Genomic DNA, 27059 nt, shown 5'->3' with positions numbered 1-27059 from the left:
ACTCTAGTTAATATTTTTTCCCACAGTGGTGTGGGTTAGCAATTCTAAAACTACTTTATGTGTATACCAGGATTGAGCAGATAAGTAAAGAAATTTGTAGAGAATGAGAACCAGTTTCCTCACTGTCAGAAAAAGAAGTAATAAGTAAGAAAAGGGAAAGGTGTGAATGAATTCTGTGATATTTGATTGGACTTGGAACTATCAGTATAAACTCATGGTTTTAAATGATTTATACAGAGAAACTGATATAGAAATATAGATTTCTACATGAGCACATATATATGTATTTCTTAGATCTGTCCAATGATAGGGTCTAGAAGCAAGACACCTCTGTAACAATAAGCATACTCAGATGTTGGTTCCTAAATCCCATTTTCTAACAAAAGTGACTAGAACTCCTTGGCAAAATGGTTGATTTTAGGGATGGGTCAGGGAAAATACAAAATGAGGCTGGAATATCTTGTGTTGCTAGAAAGTAAGGAAGTGCTCAAAAAGATGAGAATGGCATGTTGAGGATAAAGGCATCAACTTGAAGAAGCTCCCAATGGCCAAATTTAGGATAACTGGAGTAATAAAATAAATGATAGTATGGCTAATAACCTATAGATTAAAATAAATACCTATGATCTCATACTGATACAAATAAGTAAACAGAGGAGAAGAGACAACTTTTTCTTACAGGAGAATTCCAATAATAAATATAGAAGAAATTATAAAAATAGAAAATCACCTTCACATAATAATTGTTACAGGCAAGATTCATCAATTAATGCTAAAATTAGTGGGCAAAAGTATGATAGGAAACAGAATATTTGCATAGCCTCAAAATATCTCCCTACAAGATACTTATAAATTACAAAGGGAAAAATAGTAACTTTACATGGAGAAATCTGGCAGACCTCACCTTTACTAAGTGATCAAAGTTTACATCACCGTCATAAGACATATCAACATCATGTACCTCTTGATATGGTGTGTTGGGAAGGGCAAACATCACTTCTGTGTTATTCTTGTCAAAAATGCATAAGCTCAATTGACTAATAAGCATATGTTAATTACAAACTGAAGGATATTCCAGAAATAAACCAAAACAAAACAAACTGGCTGGTTGTCTTCAAAACTGTCAAAATCATGTAAGACACAGAAAGACTGTGGAACTGCTATAGATTGAAGAATCTGAGGAGACATGACAGCAAATGCAGTAAGGAACTGAGGATCAGCTTCTGGACCAGAAAGAGGACATCAGCAGGACAGCTGGCAAAACTGAAATAAGGTCTATAAATTGGTTATTAATTCCCTAATAATTACATTATTCTCATGTAACATGTTAACATTAATAGAAGCTGGATGAAGGATATATTAGAACTCTCATGTTATTTTAAAAACTGTTTTGTAACTCTAAAACTAGTTCATAATAAAATGTTTTAAAAATGTAGTGTTTCCAGCCATTTGAGTTCAAATAAGGGATAACACTCAACAGCAGTTGTAGAAGATATTCAAGCCATAACTGGGTGGTTCCAACACATAGCCTGTAAGGCCTCCTTAAACCATGAGGCTTTTTTGAGGATATTAACAGAATCCTTAGCTTAAAAAGTGAATTATAGGATTCTACACAAGCTTTGATCCAATGCTAATCCCCTTGAATCCATAGAAAGTGAACAGTTAGCTCAATTTTACTTCATTTCAGCAAATGATACATGCTGTGAGGATCACAAAATGTGTTATGAAATATTCAAATTAGTTTACAATGACATTCCCTTAGTTTCAACTTTCAAGACTTTAAATACTTGAGAACAAATTTACATTTGTGAATGAGTTTTAAACCACACTCTAAATAGCCATTCTAAACTATACCAGATAATCACACAAATGACTCAAACAATTTAAATCAGGTGAAAAATTATACTCTTAAGTGGACAAAGCAGATTCCAAAACAGTACATGCAATATGATCCCATTTTTGTCAAAAGTGAAAATACATGCTTAGGAAAGAGCCTAAAGTTTTATGTGATAAAATGTAAACAGTGATTAACTCTGGGTGGTTAGAAGTGGGTGTTTTCTTTGCTTATCAGCAATTTCTAAATTTTCTACAATAATTATATTACCTTATAACCATAAAAAATAAAGATTATAAATGTTTTGAAAAAAGAAAGCAGTATAACAATTTTTCAGGTCTCTGAACAGTGAGTGGAACTAACCACTCCAAACAAATGGATGTAGCTAAATATAAAATATCTATATTCCAAACACTCATTTTGTGTTAGGTGAGGCTACATCTTTGCCTTGAGGCTACAAATAGGAGGTGATAAGTAAGTTTTTCTCCTATTGTCACTTCAGTTAAAAATGTCAAAAATTACTCAGAGAACAAGTTTCAGCATTTGCAATTATCATGCTGACAGTGTCACAGGAAAACAATTTATTTTTTAAAATGAAAAGAGAAGATGCACTTTTTTTAGGGAGAGGAAAGAGATATGTGTACTGGGGTATTTCCTTCAAGTCTTATTTCACTTTATGGGGCATATGTTAAATGAAGAGGATTGATTTTGCCCCACTCTTTAAACTAGTATCCATCTCCTAGTGATTAGATATTAAAACTGTACTTCTTAAATTTTAGAAAGAAGTACTTAAATTAAGTACTTAAACTGGGGTTGGTTCAGATGCACATTACTGATTCTGTAGGTCTGGGATGGGACTTTGATTTTGCACCAGTCACCTGGGGGTTTGTCAGAAATGCAGAATCTCAGACCCTACCTCAGATCTACTCAATCATAATCTACATTTTAACAAGATCCCCATTTGACTTATTTGCACATTAAAGTTTGAGAAGCTCTGATCTAAAGAACCCAAAATCATCTAGATAGGCATTTGCTTTCTATAGTTTTCTACGAAAAGGATTTAAAGAAATAATAATATTAAAAAAAGATTACAGAAACCAATATTGCCCCTGAACTCTGTGAGCAAACAAAACTTTAATTTGTAAAACTATTTTTAGATAGTTAATTTTAGATAGTTAAAACATTTTCCTTAAAAGAAAAATTAAATTTCTTTGATTCTCCAGTGACTGTAAAGTTAGTTCTGTTGGTTTATTCATCCTTATACTAAATGGTTTGTGTGTAGCTAATTCAAAAGCAATCACTTCCCCCATTTGACTCTCATTTGAGAAGGATTTTTTCAGAATCTGGTTGTCTATATTCTACTGGCATAGTGAAGGACCTTTCATCTTTCAAATACTATGATGATACAGAATTATTAGTGGGACTAAGTGACATAGTGACAGCATGTCTTTGCTTCTGATTTACAGTAATAAATGAGTTTCTAGAGCTCTAAGACAACACATTAAAACAAAAGAAAATGGGATCCATGGATAACTTGATGAGCTTAGTATTAAAAGAGAAAATTAGAGTGATCTCCCATAAGTTACTAAATTATTTTATAAGTACAATTTTATTTATTCATAGATGACAAAACTTTGGGGTTGTGGAAAATCATTATTTCACTTGAGGAACAGTCATACCATGGCGGCCACATTAAAACTTTGTAACCGAAGAACTCTGGCATTTCTGATTATTTTTTCTGAATTTTTAAACAGTAAACTGCTTAGGACTCTACCTACTAGGGGTCCAAAAAGAAGTGATTGTGTGGCTAAGTGTAACACAATTTTAGTCTTACAAAAACTCTCACCTGTGATACATTTTATTGGATCACACTTAAACCTACTGAAGCCATTCTACTCCCATTTCCTTTATATCTTAACCTTGATCTGACACTCTCACTTCTACCAGGATTTCCAACAAGATATACTGAGAATTTGTTTACTCACATAAACTCTAAAAAAAATTAAGCAATGTGTATTGTAAAAATATAGTAAGGCTCATTAAATACATTTTAAATCAAACCTGCTTTTTTTTATAGCCTAAAAACAAAGAACATACGCAATTCAATGTAGTACCATTAGATATGAACTGATAAACTGAGCCTAAATATTTGAAAGTACAACCATAGAAAATAGAGTGTTTTCAGAGAGTTACTACAGTATCTATCAGTTTACTATATCACTGTAAGATACATAAGCTAACTTTGCTTTCAGAACAAAGAAGGAACTTGGAAGAAAAGGATGAAAAGAAAGTGCTTTCTAAGTCACCACCTACTCCCATGAAATATCTGTTGGTGAAGAATAGGGTAAGAGTTAAAACCAGTCTTTGGTCAGAAGAAAAGTTGTCATAAGCTTTTCAACTCTAAATGTATTTTTGTTATAATGTTAATCTTTAGGTCCATAGGTGATTTTGCTAAGGGAAAGTCATACCAATAACATCAGCCTGTGGCATAAGGACTTCTTACTGTTGTTTTAAATTTATGATAGTATTTCATTTAATTTTAGTTTCTTAAAATATAAATTTTACCTTTCCTGAATATCGTATTATCTATTTAACCACTAAACATTTTTTACAAGTATCATTTTAAATCAGTTGCCTGAACTACTTGCCCTTCATAAATGTTAAAATATTAATACTTAATAAGCAAATCTTTGTAGTTGAAAGATACCTGGATTGATAAACATTTTGTGCTTTCCATGTAGCATTTTTGTTTGTTTGTTTTACAGAGGTGTGTAAGTTGTGCTTCACCATTCTCATAAGACAATATGCTTATGTGTAAACAGTATCTGATCTTTTCACATATTTCTAGATGTGTTTAATTGATTATATTCTGCAAAATATAACTCAGACTTTTAAATGAGGGCTGTACGTTGTGATAGCTCAGATGGCATTTCTCACTGCTTTGACAAAATACATTAGAAAATGAAGTCATTTAAAGCAATGTTGAGTGGAAAAAAAGGAAGCCCCAGAAATGATACCATCTTTAGAAAGCTCAAAATAAGCAAACTAAGGAATATATTGTGTTAGAAATACATTCGTCTTAAAACGGTAAAACAAAAAAGCATGAGCAAGATTCAAGACAGCTGAAACCCCTAAGGGGTGAGCATGAGGGTGGAATAGGGGAGTGGCACACAGGGTACTGTAGTTGCAAGTTACTGAGATATACACACACATACATGCTTCATAATATTACTTAATTTTTAAGTGCAAGAAAACCAGGAGGTTTAGATTATTTAGGAACAAATTGATGATGATATTCTAGGGATTCCCCTCTTAGCTGGGGTATCATATTGTTCTAAAGATACTGAGCAGTGTATCCTGTCAGTAATACAATTTTCACTGTATTTTGCAATTTACAGCAAATATTTAGATTTTTTTGTGATACCTAATCACTAAACACTATGAATAATTATTTTTAATCATATATTTTGTACATTTTGTTTTATTATCCAACTTTTAAAACTGGTGATATCAAAGAAAAACTAGTAGCTTTAATTAATCAAGGAGAATAAAGGAAATCTCAGATTATGCTGTTCACTGTGACAGTTGGTGTTAGATGGTCATACTTGTGAACAATGACTGCACTATTACTAGCAGATATTTGAAAAACTATAGTTTTCATTCCAGAGATTAGGGGCAAGTGGACTTTGATTTACATTAAGTCATGTAGAAAAAGATATCTTTTCCTAGTAAATCAATTGTGTGGAACACAAGAGCAACTTTAATTATCAGGTATGAGCGTTTGGAGGAAAGAACAATCTTATATCAATATCACACTACAATTTCAATAAAATAAGAAGTACCCCTCATCATTCTAGGCAGGCTTAAATCTAGGAAAGAATGGGATGAGCTTAAGGTACAAATTCTTTCATTATAAAACATCATATAGGGACTTCCCTGGTGGCGCAGTGGTTAAGAATCCGCCTGCCAATGCAGGGGACACGGATTTGATACCTGGTCCAGGAAGAGTCCCACATGCCACAGAGCAACTAAGCCCGTGTGCCACAACTACTGAGCCTGTGCTCTAGAGCCCGTGAGCTACAACTATGGAGCCCACATGCTGCAACTACTGAAGCCCATGTGCCTAGAGCCCATGCTCTGCAACAAGAGAAGCTACAGCAATCAGAAGCCTGTACACAACAATGAAGAACCAATGCAGCCAAAATAAATAAACAAATAAATAAATAAAAAATTTAAAAAATTATATAACTATTCTTCAATCCTTAAAAGGATGGAACATTTAGCAGGGTTTTTGTAAAGATTGACTTGGGTCTATTCTGGAATAGATCTTTTTTTCCTTGCTGAGTATTAGAGGGACTAATTCCAGCAAGACTAATAGGCAAAATGGATAAAGACGATGTGGTACATATATACAATGTAATATTACTCAGCCATAAAAAGGAACAAAATTGGGTCATTTGTAGAGACGTGGATGGACCTAGATACTGTCATACAGAGTGAAGTAAGTCAGAAAGAGAGAAACAAATATCGTATATTAACGCATATATGTGGAACCTAGAAAAATGATACAGATGAACTGGCTTGCAGGGCAGAAATAGAAACACAGATGTAGAGAACAAACGTATAGACACCAAGAGGGGAAACAGGGGGTGGCTGTGGTGGTGTGATGAATTGGGAGATTGGGACTGACATACATACACTAATGTGTAAAAAATAGGTAACTAATAAGAACCTGCTGTAGGGGGGCGCCTTCAAGATGGCAGAGGAGCAAGACGTGGTGATCACCTTCCTCCCCACAAATACATCAAAACTACATCTACAAGTGGAACAACTCCTACAGAACACCTACTGAATGCTGGCAGAAGACCTGAGACTTCCCAAAAGGCAAGAAACTCCCCACGTACCTGGGTAGGGCAAAAGAAAAAAGGAAAAACAGGGACAAAAGAATAGGGATGGGACCTGCACTTCTCGGAGAGAGCTGTGAAGGAGGAAAAGTTTCCACACACTAGGAAGCTCATTCACTGGCAGGGACGGGGGGTGGTCAGTGGGGGAGGCTTCGGAGCCACGGAGGAGAGCGCAGCAACAGGGGTGCAGAGGGCAAAGCGGAGAGATTCCCACACAGAGGATCAGTGCTGACCAGCACTCACCAGCCTGAGAGGCTTGTCTGCTCACCCGCCGGGGCAGGTGGGGGCTGGGAGCTGAGGCTCGGGCTCCGGAGTTCAGATCCCAGGGAGAGGACTGCAGGTGGCTGCGTGACCACAGCCTGAAGGGGGCTAGCGCACCACAGCTAGCCAGGAGGGAATCTGGGAAAAACTCTGTACCTGCCTAAGAGGCAAGAGACCATTGTTTCAGGGTGTGCGAGGAGAGGGGATTCAGAGCACCGCCTAAACGAGCTCCAGAGATGGGGGTGAGCCGAGGCTATCGGCGCGGATCGCAGAGACAGGCATGAAACGCTAAGGCTGCTACTGCAGCCAACAAGAAGCCTGTGTGCAAGCAAAGGTCACTAGCCACACTTCCCCTCCCAGGAGCCTGTGCAGCCCGCCACTGCCAGGGTCCCGTGATCCAGGGACAACTTCCCCGGGAGAACACATGGCGTGCCTCAGCCTGTTGCAACGTCATGCTGGCCTCTGACGCCGCAGGCTCGCCCCCATTCTGTACCCCTCCCTCCCCCTGGACTGAGTGAGCCAGAGCCCCCTTATCAGCCGCTCCTTTAGCCCTGTCCTATCTGGGTGGGGAACAGACACCCTCAGGAGACCTACACGCAGAGGTGGGGCCAAATCCAAAGCTGAACCCCAGGAGCTGTGCGGACAAAGAAGAGAAAGGGAAATCTCTCCCAGCCGCCTCAGGAGCAGCGGATTAAATCTCCACAATCAACTTGATGTACCTGCATTTGTGGAATACCTGAATAGACAACAAATCACCCCAAAACTGAGGCGGTGGACTTTGGGAGCAACTGTGGACTTGGGGTTTGCTTTCTGCATCTAATTTGTTTCTGGTTTTATGTTTATCTTAGTTTAGTATTTAGAACTTATTATCATTGGTAGATTTGTTTATTGATTTGGTTGCTCTCTTCCTTTTTACATTTTTTATATATATATATATTTTTTCCTTTTTCTCTTTTTGTGAGTGTGTATGTGTATGCTTCTTTGTGTGATTTTGTCTGTATAGCTTTGCTTTTGCCATTTGTCCTAGGGTTCTGACTGTCCTTTTTTTTTTTAGTATAGTGTTTTAGCGCTTGTTATCATTGGTGAATTTGATTTTTGGTTTGGTTGCTCTCTTCTTCCTTTCTCTCTTTCTTTTTTTTTATTACTTTTTTATTTTTAATATTTTTTTCTATTTTAATAACTTTATTTTCTTTCTTTCTTTTTTCTTTCTTTTTTTATCTCCCTTTTCTTCTGAGCCGTGTGGCTGAGAGGGTCTTGGTGCTCTGGCTGGGGGTCAGGCCTGAGCCTCTGAGGTGGGAGAGCCGAGTTCAGGACATTGGCCCACCAGAGACCTCCTGGCCCCATGTAATATCAAATGGTGAAAGCTCTCCCAGAGATCTCCATCTCAACGCTAAGACCCAGCTCTGCTCAACGACCAGCAAGCTACACTGATGGATACCCTATGCCAAACAACTAGTAAGACAGGAACACAAACCCATCCATTAGCAGAGAGGCTGACTAAAATCATAAGGCCATAGACACCCCAAAACACACCACCGATTGTGGTCCTGGCCACCAAAAAGACAAGATCCAGCCTCATACACCAGACCACAGGCACCAGTCCCTTCCACCAGGAAGCCTAGACAACCCACTGAACCAACCTTACCCACTGGGAGCAGACACCAAAAACAACAGGAACTACGGACCTGCAGCTTGTGAAAAGGAGAACCCAAACACAGTAAGTTAAGCAATATGAGAAGACAGAGAAATACACAGCAGAGGAAGGAGCAAGGTAAAACCCCGCCAGATCAAAAAAAAAAAGAGGAAATAGGCAGGCTACCTAAAAAAGAATTCAGAGTAATGATAGAAAAGATGATGGAAAATCTTGGAAATAGAATGGAGAAAATACAAGAAATATTTAACAAGGATCTAGAAGAACTAAAGAGCAAACAAACAATGATGAACAATACAATAAATGAAATTAAACATTCTCTAGAAGGAATCAATAGCAGAATAACTGAGGCAGAAGAATGGATAAGTGACCTGGAAGATAAAATAGTGGAAATAACTACCACAGAGAAGAATAAAGAAAAAAGAATGAAAAGAATTGAGGACAATCTCAGAGGTCTCTGGGCAACATTAAATGCACCAACATTCGAATTATAGGGGTCCCAAAGGACGAAGAGAAAAAAAGGGACTGAGAAAATATTTGAAGAGATTACAGTTGAAAACTTCCCAAATATGGGTAAGGAAATAGTCAATCAGGTCCAGAAAGCGCAGAGAGTCCCATACAGAATAAATCCAAGGAGAAACACTCCAAGACACATATTAATCAAACTATCAGAAAATAAATACAAAGAAAAAATAGTAAAAACAACAAGGGAAAAGCAACAAATAACAAACAAGGGAATCCCCATAAGGTTAACAGCTGATCTTTCAGCAGAAACTCTGCAAGCCAGAAGGGAGTGGCAGGACATATTTAAAGTGATGAAAGGGAAAAGCCTACAACCAAGATGACTCTACCCAACAAGGATCTCATTCAGATTTGATGGAGAAATTAAAACCTTTACAGATAAGAAAAAGCTGAGAGAATTCAGCACCACCAAACCAGCTCTACAACAAATGCTAAAGGAACTTCTCTAGGCAGGAAACACAAGAGAAGGAAAAGACTTACAATAACAAACCCAAAACAATTAAGAAAATGGTAATAGGAACATACATATTGATAATTACCTTGAATGTAAATGGATTAAACACTCCAACCCAAAGACGCAGACTGGCTGAATGGATACAAAAACAAGACCCGTACATATGCTGTCTACAAGAGATCCACTTCAGACCTAGGAACACATACAGACTGAAAGGGAGGGGATGGAAAAAGATATTCCATGCAAATGGAAATCAAAAGAAAGCTGGAGTAGCAATTCTCATATCAGACAAAATAGACTTTAAAATAAAGACTATTACAAGAGACAAAGGACACTACATAATGATCAAGGGATCAATCCAAGAAGAAGATATAACAATTGTAAATATTTATGCACCCAACATAGGAGCACCTCAATACATAAGGCAAATGCTAACAGCCATAAAAGGGGAAATCGACAGTAACACAATCATAGTAGGGGACTTTAACACCCCATTTTCACCAATGGATAGTTTATCTAAAATGAAAATAAAAAAAGAAACACAAGCTTTAAATGACACATTAAACAAGATGGACTCAATTGATATTTATAGGACATTGCATCCAAAAACAGCAGATTACACTTTCTTCTCAAGTGCTCATGGAACATTCTCCCGGATAGATCATATCTTGGGTCACAAATCAAGCCTTGGTAAATTTAAGAAAATTGAAATTGTATCAAATAGCTTTTCCAACCACAACGCTATGAGACTAGATATCAATTACAGGAAAAAATCTGTAAAAAATACAAACACATGGAGGCTACACAATACACTACTAAATAACCAAGAGATCACTGAATAAATCAAAAAAGAAATCAAAAAATACCTAGAAACAAATGCCAATGAAATCACGACGACCCAAAACCTATGGGATGCAGCAAAAGCAGTTCTAAGAGGGAAGTTTATAGCAATACAATCCTACCTCAAGAAACAAGAAATATCTCAAATAAACAACCTAACCTTATACCTAAAGCAATTAGAGAAAGAAGGACAAAAAAACCCCAAAGTTAGCAGAAGGAAAGAAATCATAAAGATCAGATCAGAAATAAATGAAAAAGAATGAAGGAAACGAGAGCAAAGATCAATAAAACTAAAAGCTGTTTCTTTGAGAAGATAAACAAAATTGATAAACCATTAGCCAGACTCATCAAGAAAAAGAAGGGAGAAGACCCAAATAAATAGAATTAGAAATGAAAAGGAGAAGTAACAACTGACACTGCAGAAATACAAAGAACCATGAGAGATTGCTACAAGCAACTATATGCCAATAAAATGGACAACCTGGAAGAAATGGACAAATTCTTAGAAAAGCACAGCCATCTGAGACTGAACCAGGAGGAAATAGAAAATAAAAACAGACCAATCACAAGCACTGAAATTGAAACTGTGATTAAAAATCTTCCAACAAACAAAAGGCCAGGACAGATGGCTTCACAGGTGAATTCTATCAAACATTTAGAGAAGAGCTAACACCTATCCTTCTCAAACTCTTCCAAAATATAGCAGAGGGAGGAACACTCCCAAACTCATTCTACAAGGCCACCATCACCCTAATACCAAAACCAGACAAAGATGCCACAAAAAAAGAAAACTACAGGCCAGTATCACTGATGAACATGCAAAAATCCTCAATAAAATACTAGCAAACAGAATCCAACAGCACATTAAAAGGATCATACACCATGAGCAAGTGGGGTTTATCCCAGGAGTGCAAGGATTCTTCAATATACGCAAATCAATCAACATGATAAACCATATTAACAAATTGAAGGAGAAAATCCATATGATCATCTCAGAAGATGTAGAAAAAGCTTTTGAGAAAATTCAACACCAGTTTATGATAAAAACCCTCCAGAAAGTAGGCATAGAGTGAACTTACCTCAATATAATAAAGGCCATAGATGACAAACCCACAGCCAACATCATTCTCAATGGTGAAAAACTGAAACCATTTCCACTGAGATCAGGAACAAGACAAGGTTGCCCACTCTCACCACTATTATTCAACATAGTTTTGGAAGTTTTAGCCACAGCAATAATAGAAGAAAAAGAAATAAAAGAGTTCCAAATTAAAAAAGAAGACGTAAATTGTCACTGTTTGCAGATGACATGATACTATACATAGAGAACCCTAAAGATGCCACCAGAAAACTACTAGCGCTAATCGATGAATTTGGTAAAGTAGCAGGATACAAAATTAATGCACAGAAATCTCTTGCATTCCTATACACTAATGATGAAAACTCTGAAAGAGAAATTAAGGAAACACTCCCATTTACCATTGCAACAAAAAGAATAAAATACCTAGTAATAAAGCTACCTAAGGAGACAAAAGACCTGTATGCAGAAAACTATAAGACACTGGTGAAAGAAGTTAAAGATGATACAAATAGGGGCTTCCCTAGTGGCACAGTGGTTGAGAGTCTGCCTGCCAATGCAGGGGACACGGGTTCAAGCCCTGGTCTGGGAGGATCCCTCATGCCGCGGAGCGGCTAGGCCCGTGGGCCACAATTGCTGAGCCTGCGTGTCTGGAGCCTCTGCTCTGCAGCAGGAGAGGCCACGATGGTGGGAGGCCTGTGCACCGCGATGAAGAGTGGCCCCCACTCGCTGCAACTAGAGAGGGCCCTTGCACAGAAACGAAGACCCAACACACAGCCATAAATAAATAAATAAATAAATTAATTAATTAAAAAAAAAAAAGATGATACAAATAGATGGAGAGATATACCATGTTCTTGGATTGGAAGAGTCAACATTGTGAAAATGACTCTACTACCCAAAGCAATCTACAGATTCAATGCAATCCTTATCAAACTACCAATGGCATTTTTCACAGGACTAGAACAAAAAACTTCACAATTTGTATAGAAACACAAAAGACCCCAAATAGCCAAAGCAATCTTGAGAAAGAAACATGGAGCTGGAGGAATCAGGCTCCCTGACTTCAGACTATACTACAAAGCTACAGTAATCAAGACAGTGTGGTACTGGCAATAAACCAGAAATATAGATCAATGGAACAGGACAGAAAGCCCAGAGATAAACCCACGCACATATGGTCACCTTATCTTTGATAAAGGAGGCAAGAATATACAATGGAGAATGGACAGCTTCTTCAAGAAGTGGTGCTGGGTAAACTGGACAGCTACATGTAAAAGAATGAAATTAGAACACTCCTTAACACCACACATAAAAATAAACTCAAAATGGATTAAAGACTAAATGGAAGGCCAGACACTATAAAACTCTTATAGGAAGACATAGGCAGAACACTCCATGAGATCAATCTCAGAAAGATCCTTTTTGACCCATCTCCTAGAGAAATGGAAATAAAAACAAAAATAAACAAATGGGACCTAATGAAACTTAAAAGCTTTTGCACAGCTAAGGAAACCTTAAACAAGGTGAAAAGACTACCCTCAGAATGGGAGTAATATTTGGAAACGAAGCAACTGACAAAGGATTAATCTCCAAAATATAGAAGCAGCTCATGCAGCTCAGTATCAAAAAAACAAAGGACCCAATCCAAAAATGGGCGGAAGACCTAAATAGACATTTCTCCAAAGAATATATACAGATCACCAACAGACACATGAAAGAATGCTCAACATCACTAATCATTAGACAAATGCAAATCAAAACTACAATGAGGTATCACCTCACAACAGTCAGAATGGCCATCATCAAAAAATCTACAAATATTAAATGCTGGAGAGGATGTGGAGAAAAGGGAGCCCTCTTGCAGTGTTGATGCGAATGTAAATTGATTCAGCCAGTATGGAGATTCCTTAAAATCTAAAAATAGAACTATCATACCACCCAGCAATCCTACTCCTGGCATATACCCTGAGAAAACCATAATTCAAAAGGGTCATGTACCACAGTGTTCATTGCAGCTCTATTTACAATAGCCAGGACATGGAAGCAACGTAAGTGTCCACTGACAGACAAATGGATAAAGAAGTTGTGGCACATATATATAATGGAATATTACTCAGCCATAAAACGAAATGAAATTGAGTTATTTGTAGTGAGGTGGATGGATCTAGAGACTGTCATACAGAGTAAAGTAAGTCAGATAGAGAAAAACAAATTCTGTACGCTAACACATCTATATGGAATCTAAAAAAAAAAAAGATTCTGAAGAGCCTAGGGGCAGGACAGGAATCAAGATGCAGACATAGAGAATGGACTGCAGGACATGGGGAGGGGGAAGGGTAAGCTGGGATGAAGTGAGACAGTGGCATGGACATATATTCACTAACAAATGTAAAATAGATAGCTAGTGGGAAGCAGTTGCATAGCACAGGGAGATCAGCTCGGTGCTTTGTGTCCACCTAGCAGGGTGTGATTGGGAGGATGGGAGGGAGATGCAAGAGGGAGGTGATATGGAGATGTATGTATATGTATAGCTAATTCACTTTGCTATACAGCACAAACTAAGACTCCATTGTAAAGCAATTATATTCTAATAAAGATGTTTAAAAAAAAGAACCTGCTGTATAAAAAAATAAAGAAATAAAATTCAAAAGAAAAAAAAGACTAATAGGCAAGCTATGTGAATAGTAGACTTGCAAAAGGACTACCTGTTTACCGGTAGCTGTATAAACATTTGCCCCAAAACCTCTTTTGGACACTTGTGTAAACTTTTCAGGTGAAGAAAAAATATAAAACCTACAAGTTTACTAATTTGAAATAAGTTTTGAGAGTCTAGTCTGAATTTACACAGATTACTTGAGGTTAAAATAGAGGTTCGTCTCAAAGATCCTGTTTAGCTCTGCCAATTCCAAAATACATAGAATTTGACTGAAAATGCAGAACTAATTAAAAAAATTTTAAAAGACACTTTGAAATAAAATTTAGTATTATGGAAATTAATTGAGTTAAGTGAAGATAACCTTGGAGTCGGATGAATGAAATAAGCAACGGATAATTTCTTTGCATGCTGTCGTATTTGGTCTCACTTTTAATTTAAGAGGAATAACAACCTTTACTGTACCTGACGAGGGGTTCTTTCTGATTTACTCCTACACCATTCCCAGTCTGAAAGGTCTGGTTTCTGACTCTCCTCATGAGAAAGTCTTCTTTCTGGCCCTTCCAAAAGGGTGCTTTCGTCATATTTAATATCACCTTCTGTTTTTTCAGAGAGCAGTGGATCAACACCTTTTTCATTGTGGGAATCCTGTTTAGCATCTATAATATCAGTGTTTGTGCATTTGTTGATGCCTTTTAGTGTGGAGCTGTCCAGAGAGGGTGTGGTGCTGATTTCCACCTTTATGGCACTGAATATATTATGAGAGTCTCTCTGAGAGTTTTTTGTAGTTTTGCACTCATAGTTCATGAGATTGTGATAGGATATTGAATTTTCATCATCATCATAGTAATCTTCATGTGCTATTTTATAAATTCCATAACTTCGTTGAAATGATAGATTGAATTCAATGCATCTCCTCTTGGCTATGTAAAAACAAAAACAAAATTACATGATTAGGAAGACAGATATAAACAGTGCTTGGAGATACAAAATGAATAAAAATAGTAAAGTCAATTCAACCTGATTCGTTGAATTATCTTCGTTTACTTCTTGTCAATTATGCAAAGCAATTGTGCCTCACAAATTCAACCATCTTATCACTCTGGGCCTAACTGTTCTCACTGACACAATGGAAGGCTTGAAATACATACAACCCCAGAACACTGAAGTCTTTAAAGAAATTTTATGTAAAAAATTTATCCATAATTTAGAATAGTCTCATATCCACTCAGTTTTAGTTTTAGCTCTATCAGTCTACCAATTACCTGTACATTTCTTTATTTGGGGATAAAATACATTGTTTATAAATTTTATTTTGCTACAACTTAATTATTAAAAAGCTCTTAATATTACTTGAGCTATTCTGCTGGCAATACCAACAACAGATATAACTGCTTTAAATATTTTGATGTATATCATTCCTGACATTTATATGTTTATAAATGCATACAGTAAAAATTAGATAATGCTACAATACAGTTTTTAAACTTTTAAAAATAATATGTACATTTCTGAATAAATTTGAAATGAATTGTAAAGAAGAGTATATAGACATATTTCTGTGAACTGAAGCACTTTACAACATGTCTATACCTGATTAACTACAAGATGAGTTTAGCAGGAACACAAAACTTTCCATGGTTTAAATCAGGTGAAATATGATGGTATCTTACATATAGCACTACTATTTGGTGAATACTGTATAAAGTCTTAGCAGAATAACACATGAGAATGTGACAGAAGTGATACAATTGTTGTATGTGAACGTCATTAAATACTAGATACTTTTTGTGTATTAAGAATGAAGCTAAATCAAGATGGTAGACAAAATGCAATGTAATGTTTTGATTTTCATCTTTCAAACATGGCTCATTTCAAAACTTTTTTCTACTTGGATAGTTCTGTGTTTTATAGCACACATTTAGCTATCCTTAGTGGAAAAATTTATTAAAAACTATAAAATTTCTATGAGAACAACAGGTAAAATTTGACTCATTTTACAATACAACCTCATGTCATTCATATGCTGATTCTATTACTGAAACTGTCTCAGAACTGAAGATTTACAAACCAATTCTGCTGACTGAAAGAGAATTAATAGGTATCATTCATTATTTGAGCCAAAACATTCATTGAGCCAGGATACAAACACAAATTTCTATTCAAAGAAAATGGAAAAGTAGCAACAGATGTTAACATTATACACTATTTCATTTATAGTACTACTTAACTTTTTCTAGTAATATAGTCCAGTAAAATTAAATTAGAATTTTAAATTTACTTTAATAGTGTGAAAGCTGAAGGAACTAAAAGGACGTTTTAGTTATTGTTGGGTTTCCTTTTTCTCTAAAAAAAGTTATAAAGTGACAAGTGGTCAATTCAAGGATATTAAGCAAACAAAAACTGTCATAAAATCCCAATTTTATCATATAAATGGATATCTGTGGCTATATATTTTATTAGCTGTGTATTATAACTATGAAATATATAAAGCAAAAGTGAGTAAGGTTTTTAAAGAACTGTGCAGAATGTGTCGATGGAGAATCTACTTCCACATCACTGGGTGCAAGAAGCAGTCTGAGGTAGGCTATGAGAAGGAAGTGTGATTGAGAAAGATACAGTGGGGAACTAGAGCATTCCAGGGACAGTTATGCACATAGGTCATGACATTTAACAAAACAACAACCCTACATAATAAAAGGCATATTGGTTCTATTTTGCATTTGAGAAAACTGAGGCTGATAGAATAAACCTACCTAAGATTACTTACCTGGTAAAGAGATTTTAATTTAAAGCTGACTCCAGAATTGGAGTCATTAACTTCTATGTGAAATTGCTTTACTGCTCATCAGATCCATGAGAGAAATTTGTTAATGGAAGCAGAATGTCCCTGATGTGCTATCTTTAAGTTAAGTGAAGTACATTAATTATGAAATGTAACCAATAGAAACATTTCTTGTTATTGACTTTTCCTTAACACTTGAGGTAAATTCTGACTAACCAATGAAGGTAATAGGTTATAACAACATAACAGAGTTGACAATATTTGACTAGTAACTTACAAGAAACTTAAAGACCATCAGAATAGAGTCAGGGTCTTTTGAAGTCTATAGTACACTTATGAAAAATAAGTATAATGTTACATTTGCTCTGAAAAGCAAAACCCTGGATAAGGCATGAAATAGCTCTAGTCTTCTGCTTTTAATCACATCTTACTAATGACAATTTTAGACATAAGTAATTATATCAGCTTATAAATATACATAATTTTTCAGAGTAACATGTCACCAGATACTTTGACTTTGTCAAAAAACAGAAGCTGAAAATCTGATTTTTATAGAAAATATTTTATTTTAACTGTTTATTTAATTTAAAAAAGAACGCATCATGTCATGCAAACCAAATGGGTCTGAAAGCCATATCCAATCCATATGCCTACCACCTGAGACCTCTGGGTTAAAACCATCTTTTTTTAAACCACTTTTGTTTTGAGACACTAGTAATACAGATTATTGTTGAAAACAGGAGAGAACTATTATTTCTGGAAATTATTTTCCATTACTGACATTCATTTTCTGGCTGCATGTCTCTCAGTATCCATACAGTGAAGCTGAGATGTAGAATTATGCTTACATCACCAAAATGAACCTATGGTAAATATGAGTTAGGAAAAAATATTTTCCTTTTCTTGCTTCTGGAGTTCCCAGCAAAAGAATGTAAAAGGGGGATATTAATTTGTTAAGGAGAAAAAGCTTAAATGTGAAACTGGAGCCATCAAAGTACTATAACTACATAGAATCAAAGTACTATAACTGATCAAGCACCTGCCCACCTGAGGATGAGCCATCTGTGGAGTTTCAAAATTCTGTTTTTGTGTCATCCTAGCAATAGGAAAATTTATGGGGTGTCCTCAGACAAGGAAAGTACATCATTCTTATTCTTATAATTTTCCTGTGGCAGAGCCTAGGATCAAGTGAGAGAGTGCCATGGACATATATACACTACCAAACGTAAAATAGATCGCTAGTGGGAAGCAGCCGCATAGCACAGGGAGATCAGCTGGGTGCTTTGTGACCACCTAGAGGGGTGGGATAGGGAGAGTGGGAGGGAGACGCAAGAGGGAGGAGATATGGGGATATATGTATATGTATAGCTGATTCACTTTGTTATAAAGCAGAAACTAACACACCATTGTAAAGCAATTATACTCCAATAAAGATGTTAGAAAAAAGAAAAAAAAGAGAATGGGGCCATTTTAAACTAACATTTCTCACAACATTTTATTTTCAAAGCCATGCCTCTCTAAGCTCACATTTCAACACCTTCCCTGAAATTTTAAAATAAATACAAATAAGGGCAACGATAATTTTAGAGGAAAAATATTATTTTGATCTTGAAAGGCATGGTTCTAATTTCAAACATGAGATATTAGCATGATTATTGATTCTGCTAGCCTGCTGTAGTTTCTTCTATTTTGTGCAGTATAAGATAGAGTGCTTCCTAGACCATTTATAGTGATAGATCTGTTGCATTGCTTTGTTTTCAGCTCTGATAGAGGTGCCCTTTAGTTCTTAAAAATGACTGCCCTAAACTCTTCTTGTCTCTCTCACAATTTTAAATACTATAAGATGGGGTTAGTTCATTAATTTAGTGACAAAATATTAACGTTTGATAGAATGGTAGAACTTTCAGGCTTGTAAGTGATTTTTATATGTTCTATGTTCTTCTATGTGGTTCAAAAAGATTTATTATTAATTTTCTGTGTCACTGTTGCTCTGGATATTAATATCCAAAAGCACATACTTATTACAAGTTCCATGGTTATTTTATTTTAAGGGCATAGATGAATTTGGCATCTATTAACAATAAAACTTCATGGCATCCTTAACACTAAAAAAAACTTCTGGTCATTTGAAAATTATCTAGACATTAAATGTCATGAATACATGGAAAATGACCAGTTCATGACTATTTAATGTTTATAAAATAAACCTGTTGAAGAATTGATTGCAGAATATTCTTTAATAGTCTCCAGTTTTCATAGCCCTAAATAGTCTAAAATGGACTGTTTTTATTTACTCTTTCTTCTCTATTAAAGAATAATCTACTTGCTTATTCTGAGCAAAGGACAATTAATGGAACAGTTAATCCAGCATACACTAACGTAGTCTTGGATTTATTAAATGGTAGAACATCCTATCTTTTGTCTGGAATGACAAAAAAATGTCCCTTTCCTTCCTGGCAGAGTCAAAATATACAGGTCATTCTTCAACTGTTCCTGTCTCAGAACAGGAACAATTACACTCTAGTGAGTTTTATAATTGACCGCACTCCTGGTCTAGATGTACTCTTTAGAACATAGTTTTTTTTTTTTTTTTTTTTTAAATAACTAGCATGGCTAGATTCATATATGAACATACATTGACAAACTCTGCCACCTTTGTCCTTTTTTGAAATTACAGGTGTTTGCGGGGTTGTTTTGTGTATATATGTATGTTTTCTAAAAGCAGAGGCAAACACTTAAAATTTGTTTTGGAACTGTTTTTAGTCACTCCTATTGCTTACTCTGAAAACTTTCCAAAACCCTGGAAGAATATAAGCAGCAAACTAAAGAAAATGCTTTTCTTTACTCTTCCACTCAACAATAATGAACTTTAATATAATGAGTTTTTAACTTTTCAAAGATGCAGACTTCTCATACGTAGACTTGGGAAGGGGAGTTATTTTCTACTCTAGGCTAAGAGCTATGGTAGATATAACACCTAAAGGCCTTTGTTGACTTCATGCTGTGTTGAATGAATTCTTTTTTTCTTACCTAAAATAATTATTCAATGTACAAGCAGTTCACAGAGTTGTTTTAAACTTGCCTCATTTAAAACTTACTCCAATACTATGCTAATAATTGTTTCACATTATAATTTCTTCCCTTTATTTACCACTTCATTTGTCCTTGGACTCTTCATCCCCTACTAAGGCAACTCTCTCAATAGACCACCTTTCTGTATTTGACCATATGCATATTGTTCCCAACCTCTGCACTGTTCAGGACTTACGTTTTTTCCCATCAGACGTCACTGCATATGTGTTCTGCTTGCAGTTGATGATGCAGCCACAGGGCAAGTGTGTCCAGTGTTTGGACAAGACAAACACTGGAGTTACAGTGGTGGCCAGGAGGGTTAGCAGAAAGCTGAGCGTCTCAAAGGGAAGGCTCTGAGAGCCCACGACGTGCTGGACCACCATGTGGATCTGCAAAAGCAGAGAGCTTCAGACCTATCCTAGGATAACATTTTCCATTTTGCCAAGCCTTTCCCTCAAGCATGCTGCCCCAGCTCCCTTCTCCAGGACCCTTTCCTGTCTGAGAGCCGGAAGCTCTACTCCTGGGCTGGCATCCTCGGTTTTGGTGATGGACTACTGGGATTCCTTGGGAGGAGGCCCGCTGCTCCAGACTGCACAGGCTTTGAGGGTTTCCACTCTTGAGAGCCTGGTCTGTGCTAGCTGCCAGCTCAAGTTTCCACCAGGGAAGCACAGTCACAATACGGAAAACGCTATCCCAGAAAACAGGCAAGCGTGTGTGAAACCTGTACCTGGTACTCCAGATGTCCTTTGTCACATCCCTGGCTCCTCACCTCTGCCAGGTTATGCTTGTCACACTAGGGCACCACCCGCCACCTCTCAGCTGGGCTCTTTCCTGGAGGCTTGAACAAAAGCCTGTTTTGTCTACTTTCTGCTGTCTCTACTTCTGATCACGCCTCTCCTCTCTCCCTGCTGGGGATGGGCGGCGTCCTTACGAGGGAGGAATGGAGCAGAGAGAAGGGCGTGACAGAAGACTGGGGGCAAACACCCTCTTTACTACCTCCCTTCTCTTCTGAATACTCCCAGATATCGCTACGAGAGAAAAGGACACCCTTGACCATGAGCGATCTCGGAAAACTAAGTCTCTCGCGCCTGAAAGCGCTCCCCATCCTCCTCCCCAGTTTTGAACCGAGAAGCGCTTAGCAGCAAAGGCTTCGCGGCTGCTACTCCTACCCGTGAACGGCCTTCCTCCAAGTGCTTCTCTAAAACCAAGCGAGATACATTCGTAAGCGGACTTAATGCACGTCTCTGGGTGACCCTCCAAACCGGGGACGCTGGTCTCAACACGCACTCATACTGCCTGGCACACCGCCCCCCCCCCACCCCGCCCCGCGCTCTGTGAGCAACCGCACTTTTACCATCATGGGCAGCCAAAGGGTGACTTTTGTCATCGCTAAGATCAAAGAAAAGCGCTTCTGCGCTACGCTCACGGTGAGGCTCCTGGTGCCATAGAGAGTCCCCCGGTCCTCACGCCTGCAGGCTCCAGCCACAGCGGCAGCAGCGCGCCCCGGCCCCTGCCCCAGCCCTGCCCTCGCGGGCAGACCGGGGCCAATCACGGCGTCCGAGCTCGGGGAGCATCCTCCAGAGCACCGCAGGGCCGGGCCCGGGGCATCATCTGGGGACAGGGAAAGCACTCTGCCAACCCCCGTTGAAGGGGTCCCTGGAGTGGAAGCTCCGCGGGAAATTTCCTGGTAGTTGGCGTGGAGTCTTGGCGGCTCCTCCGAACACAGCAGCTGGTGAGTGAGGGGGACCGAGAGGCCGGCGAGGAGTCCGAAGGCCGAAGTGTACACAGCGAAAAGCAGCAGCACGTAGGAGCTGGAGCAGTCGGCCAGGCAGCCCCAAGGCGTGCGTACAAAGGCGCCCCAGCCGCACAGAGGAAGCGCCGAGAGCAGCAGGCTGGCTGCCCACACCGTCAGCGCCACGCCGAGCACCTGGCCGGATGTCCTGGAGGCTGCCTGGCTTCCCACAGCCCCGCGCATCGTGTAAAAGTTGTAGGAGACTAAGAGAGTCGCCTTCAGGTTGCTCGAGAGGCCCTGGCATAAATATAGTAAGGCAGAGGTGGTGCACAGAGACTGGAAGTAGTCAGCCACCTCATTTGGCCACTGCAAAAACATGAAGATGGTCACCGACAAGACGCTCATGAGATCATCCCCAGACCAGGACGCCACAAGCATGGACACAACAGTTCTGTTCCGCGTTTTCAGGAGGGAAACTAGCGAATAAATGCTGCCTGCCAGGGTTGCGACAGTCATTAAGCATGTCAGGCAAAAAAGATAGATATTCACGGTTCCTGGCGGATTTAAAAGATCTGTCGAATTATGATTTTCTTTCCACAGGCTAGAGTCATTTGTTGATAAGTTACTGAGAAATACAGACATTATCCTTGGTCAATATTTAATTTCTTTTTCAGTGAGTCTATAAATATTCTCAAAATTGAGCATGGCGGTTAGTTGCAGATCAGATCTCATGATCTCCTACCAAGTTTCCCTCAAGATGTTCACCAGTCAGTCCCGGCAGAAGATGGTCAGACAAGTCTCCTTTAGATCTGACTCAACCCATATTTTAAAATTGGGTTCCACTTAAAGCAGCAATACGAAACTTTTCAACATTTCAATTAAAAACAGACAAACCAAAAACTCCCTCCTGAAACCAGCAAGTTTCAGGCATGAAAGCAAAAGTTCCTTAAGTAGATTGAAAAACAATGATGTGTGGGTCCTTTCGGGTCCTTCTTATGGAGCAAAGCAGCTTTGGCTTGAGGTAATCAAACTCTATTCAGTTTTTAAGAGCAGTAAAATGATGCACTTGGTTCCGAGCTGGATTCAAAGGCAGAGAGATTATCAGGTAGTTTTCAGCTTTGCCGGTTCAGAGACAGAGAGACAGAGAGAGAATGAGAGAGAATGAGAGAGAGAGTGAGTCACTGAGCACAGCTCCCCATCGGAACCGCTGTGTTCTTCAATCAGCCTGTGATCCTCAGAGCTGCAGGAAGGAGGAGTCAGCTCCAAGCAGGGGAGAAGCAGGAACAAAAGGGAGGGGAGTTCAGTGTGTGAGCAAAATGATGTACATCTCCTCAGCCTGCCTTATTCGGAGCAAGAGACAATGTTTTTGCTAAGCCTTCCCCTTCGGTTTTGACATATAAAACTAACCCAAATACTTGCTCAGGCTTGATGTGAATGACAAATAACCGCTTTGAGAGGTCCACGCTACTCTACTAAGGGGCTGCTTTTACTCTTATCTAGACCTCTCTGTTCCATAATCCACTGGAGGAAGAATATCATCAATGCCATTTTTAAGAAAATAGGAGGTACCAGCTTTGTTTGTTTTTAAAATATGTATTGTATTTACTAATAAGAATGTCATTATGGTCCTCACTACACTGAACAAGATTTTGCAGAATCTTTGGGTGGAGCCATTCTAACTTTAGCCATGTAACTATTTTATGTCAGTGTCATAAAGTAAGCAAGCTTCCATTTGAATAAATAATATTTCTAGTTGTTAAAGTCAGATGGCATTATATAGGGAGTAAAAAGGAAGTTATCTCACAAAAACATTTTTAACCAGAGTACTGGGATGTTCTGTACAACAATTGAGTCTCTGAACTCATTTTTTAAATTAATTAATTAATTAATTAACATCTTTTTGGGGGTATAATTGCTTTACAATGGTGTGTTAGTTTCTGCTTTATAACAAAGTGAATCAGCTATACATATACATATATCCCCATATCTCCTTCTCTTGCGTCTCCCTCCCACCTCGTTGGTTTTGCAAGATGAGTGGTTTAGCAAAGAAGTAACAGACAGCAATAGTTATGGTCCAGCATTTCCCAGGATGCTTTGGGGTAGTATTCCTCCTCAGCTCAGCCTCATGACCTGAGGGCTGTCTTTCCACACACAGTGCTGGAGTCTAAAGGAAAGCAGGGAAAGGGAAAGGAGAACATTCATTTGGTAATGGTCTAAGTACATGGAAGTGGCAATAGAACTCTGAACATTCCTTTCATTTTAGAGGTAACTGAAGCTACATTTTGAACCTGAATCTGTTCAAGGGAAAAGTGATTGTATTAGTCATTGCCAGCCATAACCTTCAATAAACAGTGGGCCCTTCACTTATCTTGACGTATTATTTGATTTCCCCTTCACTCAGCCACCTGTGACAGCTAGCTCAGCGCTCTGGCTCTTCCTACTGATAGTAATAGACCTTGCAGCGTAGTGTGATTAAGAAGGCTCTGGGTTACCTTTCCATATGGTATGTAACCCTGGAGTTTTAGTGGGGTTGGACAATATGTATCACATTGTTCAAATGGAATGAGTGGAAATAAATAATGGCTGTCACAATACCACTTGAGGCCTGGGGACATTCCCTCTGTCATTACCATCATCTCTGGGTTTTCTATTAAATATAATTTTTGAAAAGGGACAGGACAGCTAACCACCATGCTGCCCTTATCTCTACGATATGACAGAAGGGGCAAGAGTGTTAGTACATTTCCAAAGGTTGGTGGTGGAATTGCAGCCAGCAGGGAGCTAGGAGAGAAATCTGAATTTGATTCCAAACTGTGCTACTGCTGTCTGTGTAAACTTGGGCAAAAATTCTTATACTTTCTCTGGGTGTCTGTTTCCACATCTGTAAAATAAGGGGACTTGACTGGATTATTTTTAGGTCCTTTCAAGTTCTAAAATTGAATGATATAATTTTTAAATAGTTCAGGTTAACTTTATCTTAATTTTCTTTTCTGCCTACTTCACAATAATCAATATTGAACTGATGCTTGGGTTCTCCATGCTATCCCTTTCCCTGCTGTGATGACATGGAGGCCCTTGTCAATATGAAGAAGGTATAAGATTCAAGCAGCCTGGAATGTTAGGCCAACTGAAGGATCATGGCTGCCCTGGAGGGCTGTGAGAACCTATAGTAAGTTTTGTATGAGCAAGAAGTAAAGTTTGTTGTGTAACTCACTGTGTTTTGGGGGTTGATTGTTATTGGATGGTAACTTAGCTCATCCTAATATGGTTAGGTATAGAGTTGCCCCAACAGCTAGTAAGTGGTAGAGCCAGTTTTTAAAATTGTAGCCTGGCTTTGCATTCTTAATCACAACACACACACATTTTCTAATTGCCCCCTCTTAGCACCTCATGACTGGGAACACTTCCAATGAATGCTGACAACTATAAAGCTTTGTTTCTGTTTTTCTTTCTCAGAAAGCATGCTTGAATGTAGTTTCAAAGTTGTAGTTTATAAACAACCTTTTACCAAGCTTTATGTTTTATAATATATATAATATATATACATACATTGTGTATATATATATAATACATATGTATATTATACATGAGTTTTTTGAAAGTTGTAAGTCTTCCCCTTAGCCATAATCTCATTTTCTTTGCAATATCCTCCTGAGCTAAAAAATAAAAAAAAAAGAATCACTCTAAATGCCTTTCAAATAACCAGGAAAACATTTAGGAGTCTGGAGAGAAAGATTTCTAAGAAGCCCCTTTGTGCCTTAAATTTACTCAGTTCTTGTGAATGAGCCTTGTTCCTCTGTCTCATTTATGATAAATCTTTATATCTTCAATTATTGAAAATCCTGTCTTCAAATTACTTAATAATGCAAATTTAAATTGATTTAAATTGACATTATAATTATACCAGAACAGCTTAAGTGAAGATGTTATTTATTGTCCCACTGCTGCTTTGGTTACTTTGAAACATATAGCATACGAGACTATAAAACAACCTAGAGAGAATTTCATGGAAAAAATTTCGTTGGGCTTTTAGTTTATGAAGTCATTGATGTAATTGTACCTTTGCAAAGCACTGCAGGCAACTCATTTTTCTAAAAGTCTACATTATATCTGAAAATCCTCAAAAAGTAGGAAACAGCATAAAAAATTCTGGCTGAATATGGTTAAATAACATCCTTAGCAATGCAGAGCTTTGGCAATAAAAAAGTAACCAGAGAATCAGATGGAAACATTCATGAAAATTAAAAAAAAAGCGTCACAGATAAACTTAATCATGAAGATATAACACTTCTTTGTTTCTAAAAATATAGGATGAAACCAAAACATTTTGAAGGACTGGCCCAGGTTAAGACTCTTACTAACTTATCATCAAAGCTCAAGCGAAAGATATCATAAATTATCCAGTACATATGCATATATATACATAATATATAAAGTCTAGAATTTATGAATATAAATATATATAATACACATATAAATTTATAACATATATGAATATATATATGTAAAATCCAGATTGTATTAAACATATGCAAACTCTGCTTTAGCTGATAGTTTCCAAAAAAAGTCACTAGCAATTTGGTGTCATAGGAGAGCCCAAATGCTGTGATTTATTTTCTTCTTTTTCAAAGTCTCATCAGAAATGTACAATATTTAAAACTGTCTAATAACTTTGAATAAGGACACAATTTAACTTGGCGCCAAGTCAGAGAGACTAACTTCATATATATATGAATGTGTATATATGTTAATGTAGAACAGTTACAGAGAGAAATAGGTTTACTGTTAATGGTCACTTTTTATTCATTCTGGGCAAAGATCTTGACCATGGTAGTTCTGAAGGTCCACCTAGTCATATAATAAAGATTATATCTGGAGGAAAGTTTTAATATAGAGCTGTGTGAAGCGTTGAGTGGATTGAGAATGACTGAATCCACTCCATAGAATAAAAATATAAATAATATATAGTTATTCTAACCATAATTATACAGTGTAAACTTTCATTCATTCATTCATTCAACATTTGAGTGTCTAAAGTTCAGACAATGTGCATTAATGGTAAACAGAACATTAGAGTTCCTGACCTTATGAAGCTCATGGTCTAGTCATTTTTCATACTATCTTCTTCCCTAAATTCCTCTCTGAAAATAATCTCTCATCCCAAGGGGGTCCACACAATAAATACTGAATGCTTAGGATGAGAATGTCCTTATGCACAACAAATTGACCAAGTCTTAAATTAGTAATGAAGTAATACAGGAGGGCCCCTG

The 27059-nt window shown here is 37.6% G+C and overlaps 1 protein-coding gene across 1 annotated transcript in view; it reads right to left on the bottom strand.

Annotated features, from left to right (window-relative positions):
- The window catches only part of GPR149 (G protein-coupled receptor 149), an 86521-nt gene extending 59675 nt beyond the window's left edge, over positions 1-26846 (bottom strand). The window contains exons 1-3 of the mRNA XM_082394365.1: positions 21412-26846; positions 20254-20446; positions 14666-15123 (exon numbers count right to left, since the gene is read on the bottom strand). Of these exons, the coding sequence (XP_082250491.1) occupies positions 14666-15123; positions 20254-20446; positions 21412-22431 (1671 nt within the window). The 5' untranslated portion in view covers positions 22432-26846. The remainder of the gene's footprint in view (positions 1-14665; positions 15124-20253; positions 20447-21411) is intronic.
- Positions 26847-27059: the final 213 nt, after the last annotated feature.

The sequence above is a fragment of the Balaenoptera borealis genome (assembly GCF_965194805.1).
Source record: "Balaenoptera borealis genome assembly, chromosome: 5".
Classification (NCBI taxonomy): Eukaryota; Metazoa; Chordata; class Mammalia; order Artiodactyla; family Balaenopteridae; genus Balaenoptera; species Balaenoptera borealis.
The sequence above is the reverse complement of the archived record's forward strand: the minus strand, read 5'-3'. Positions and strand labels throughout refer to the sequence as shown.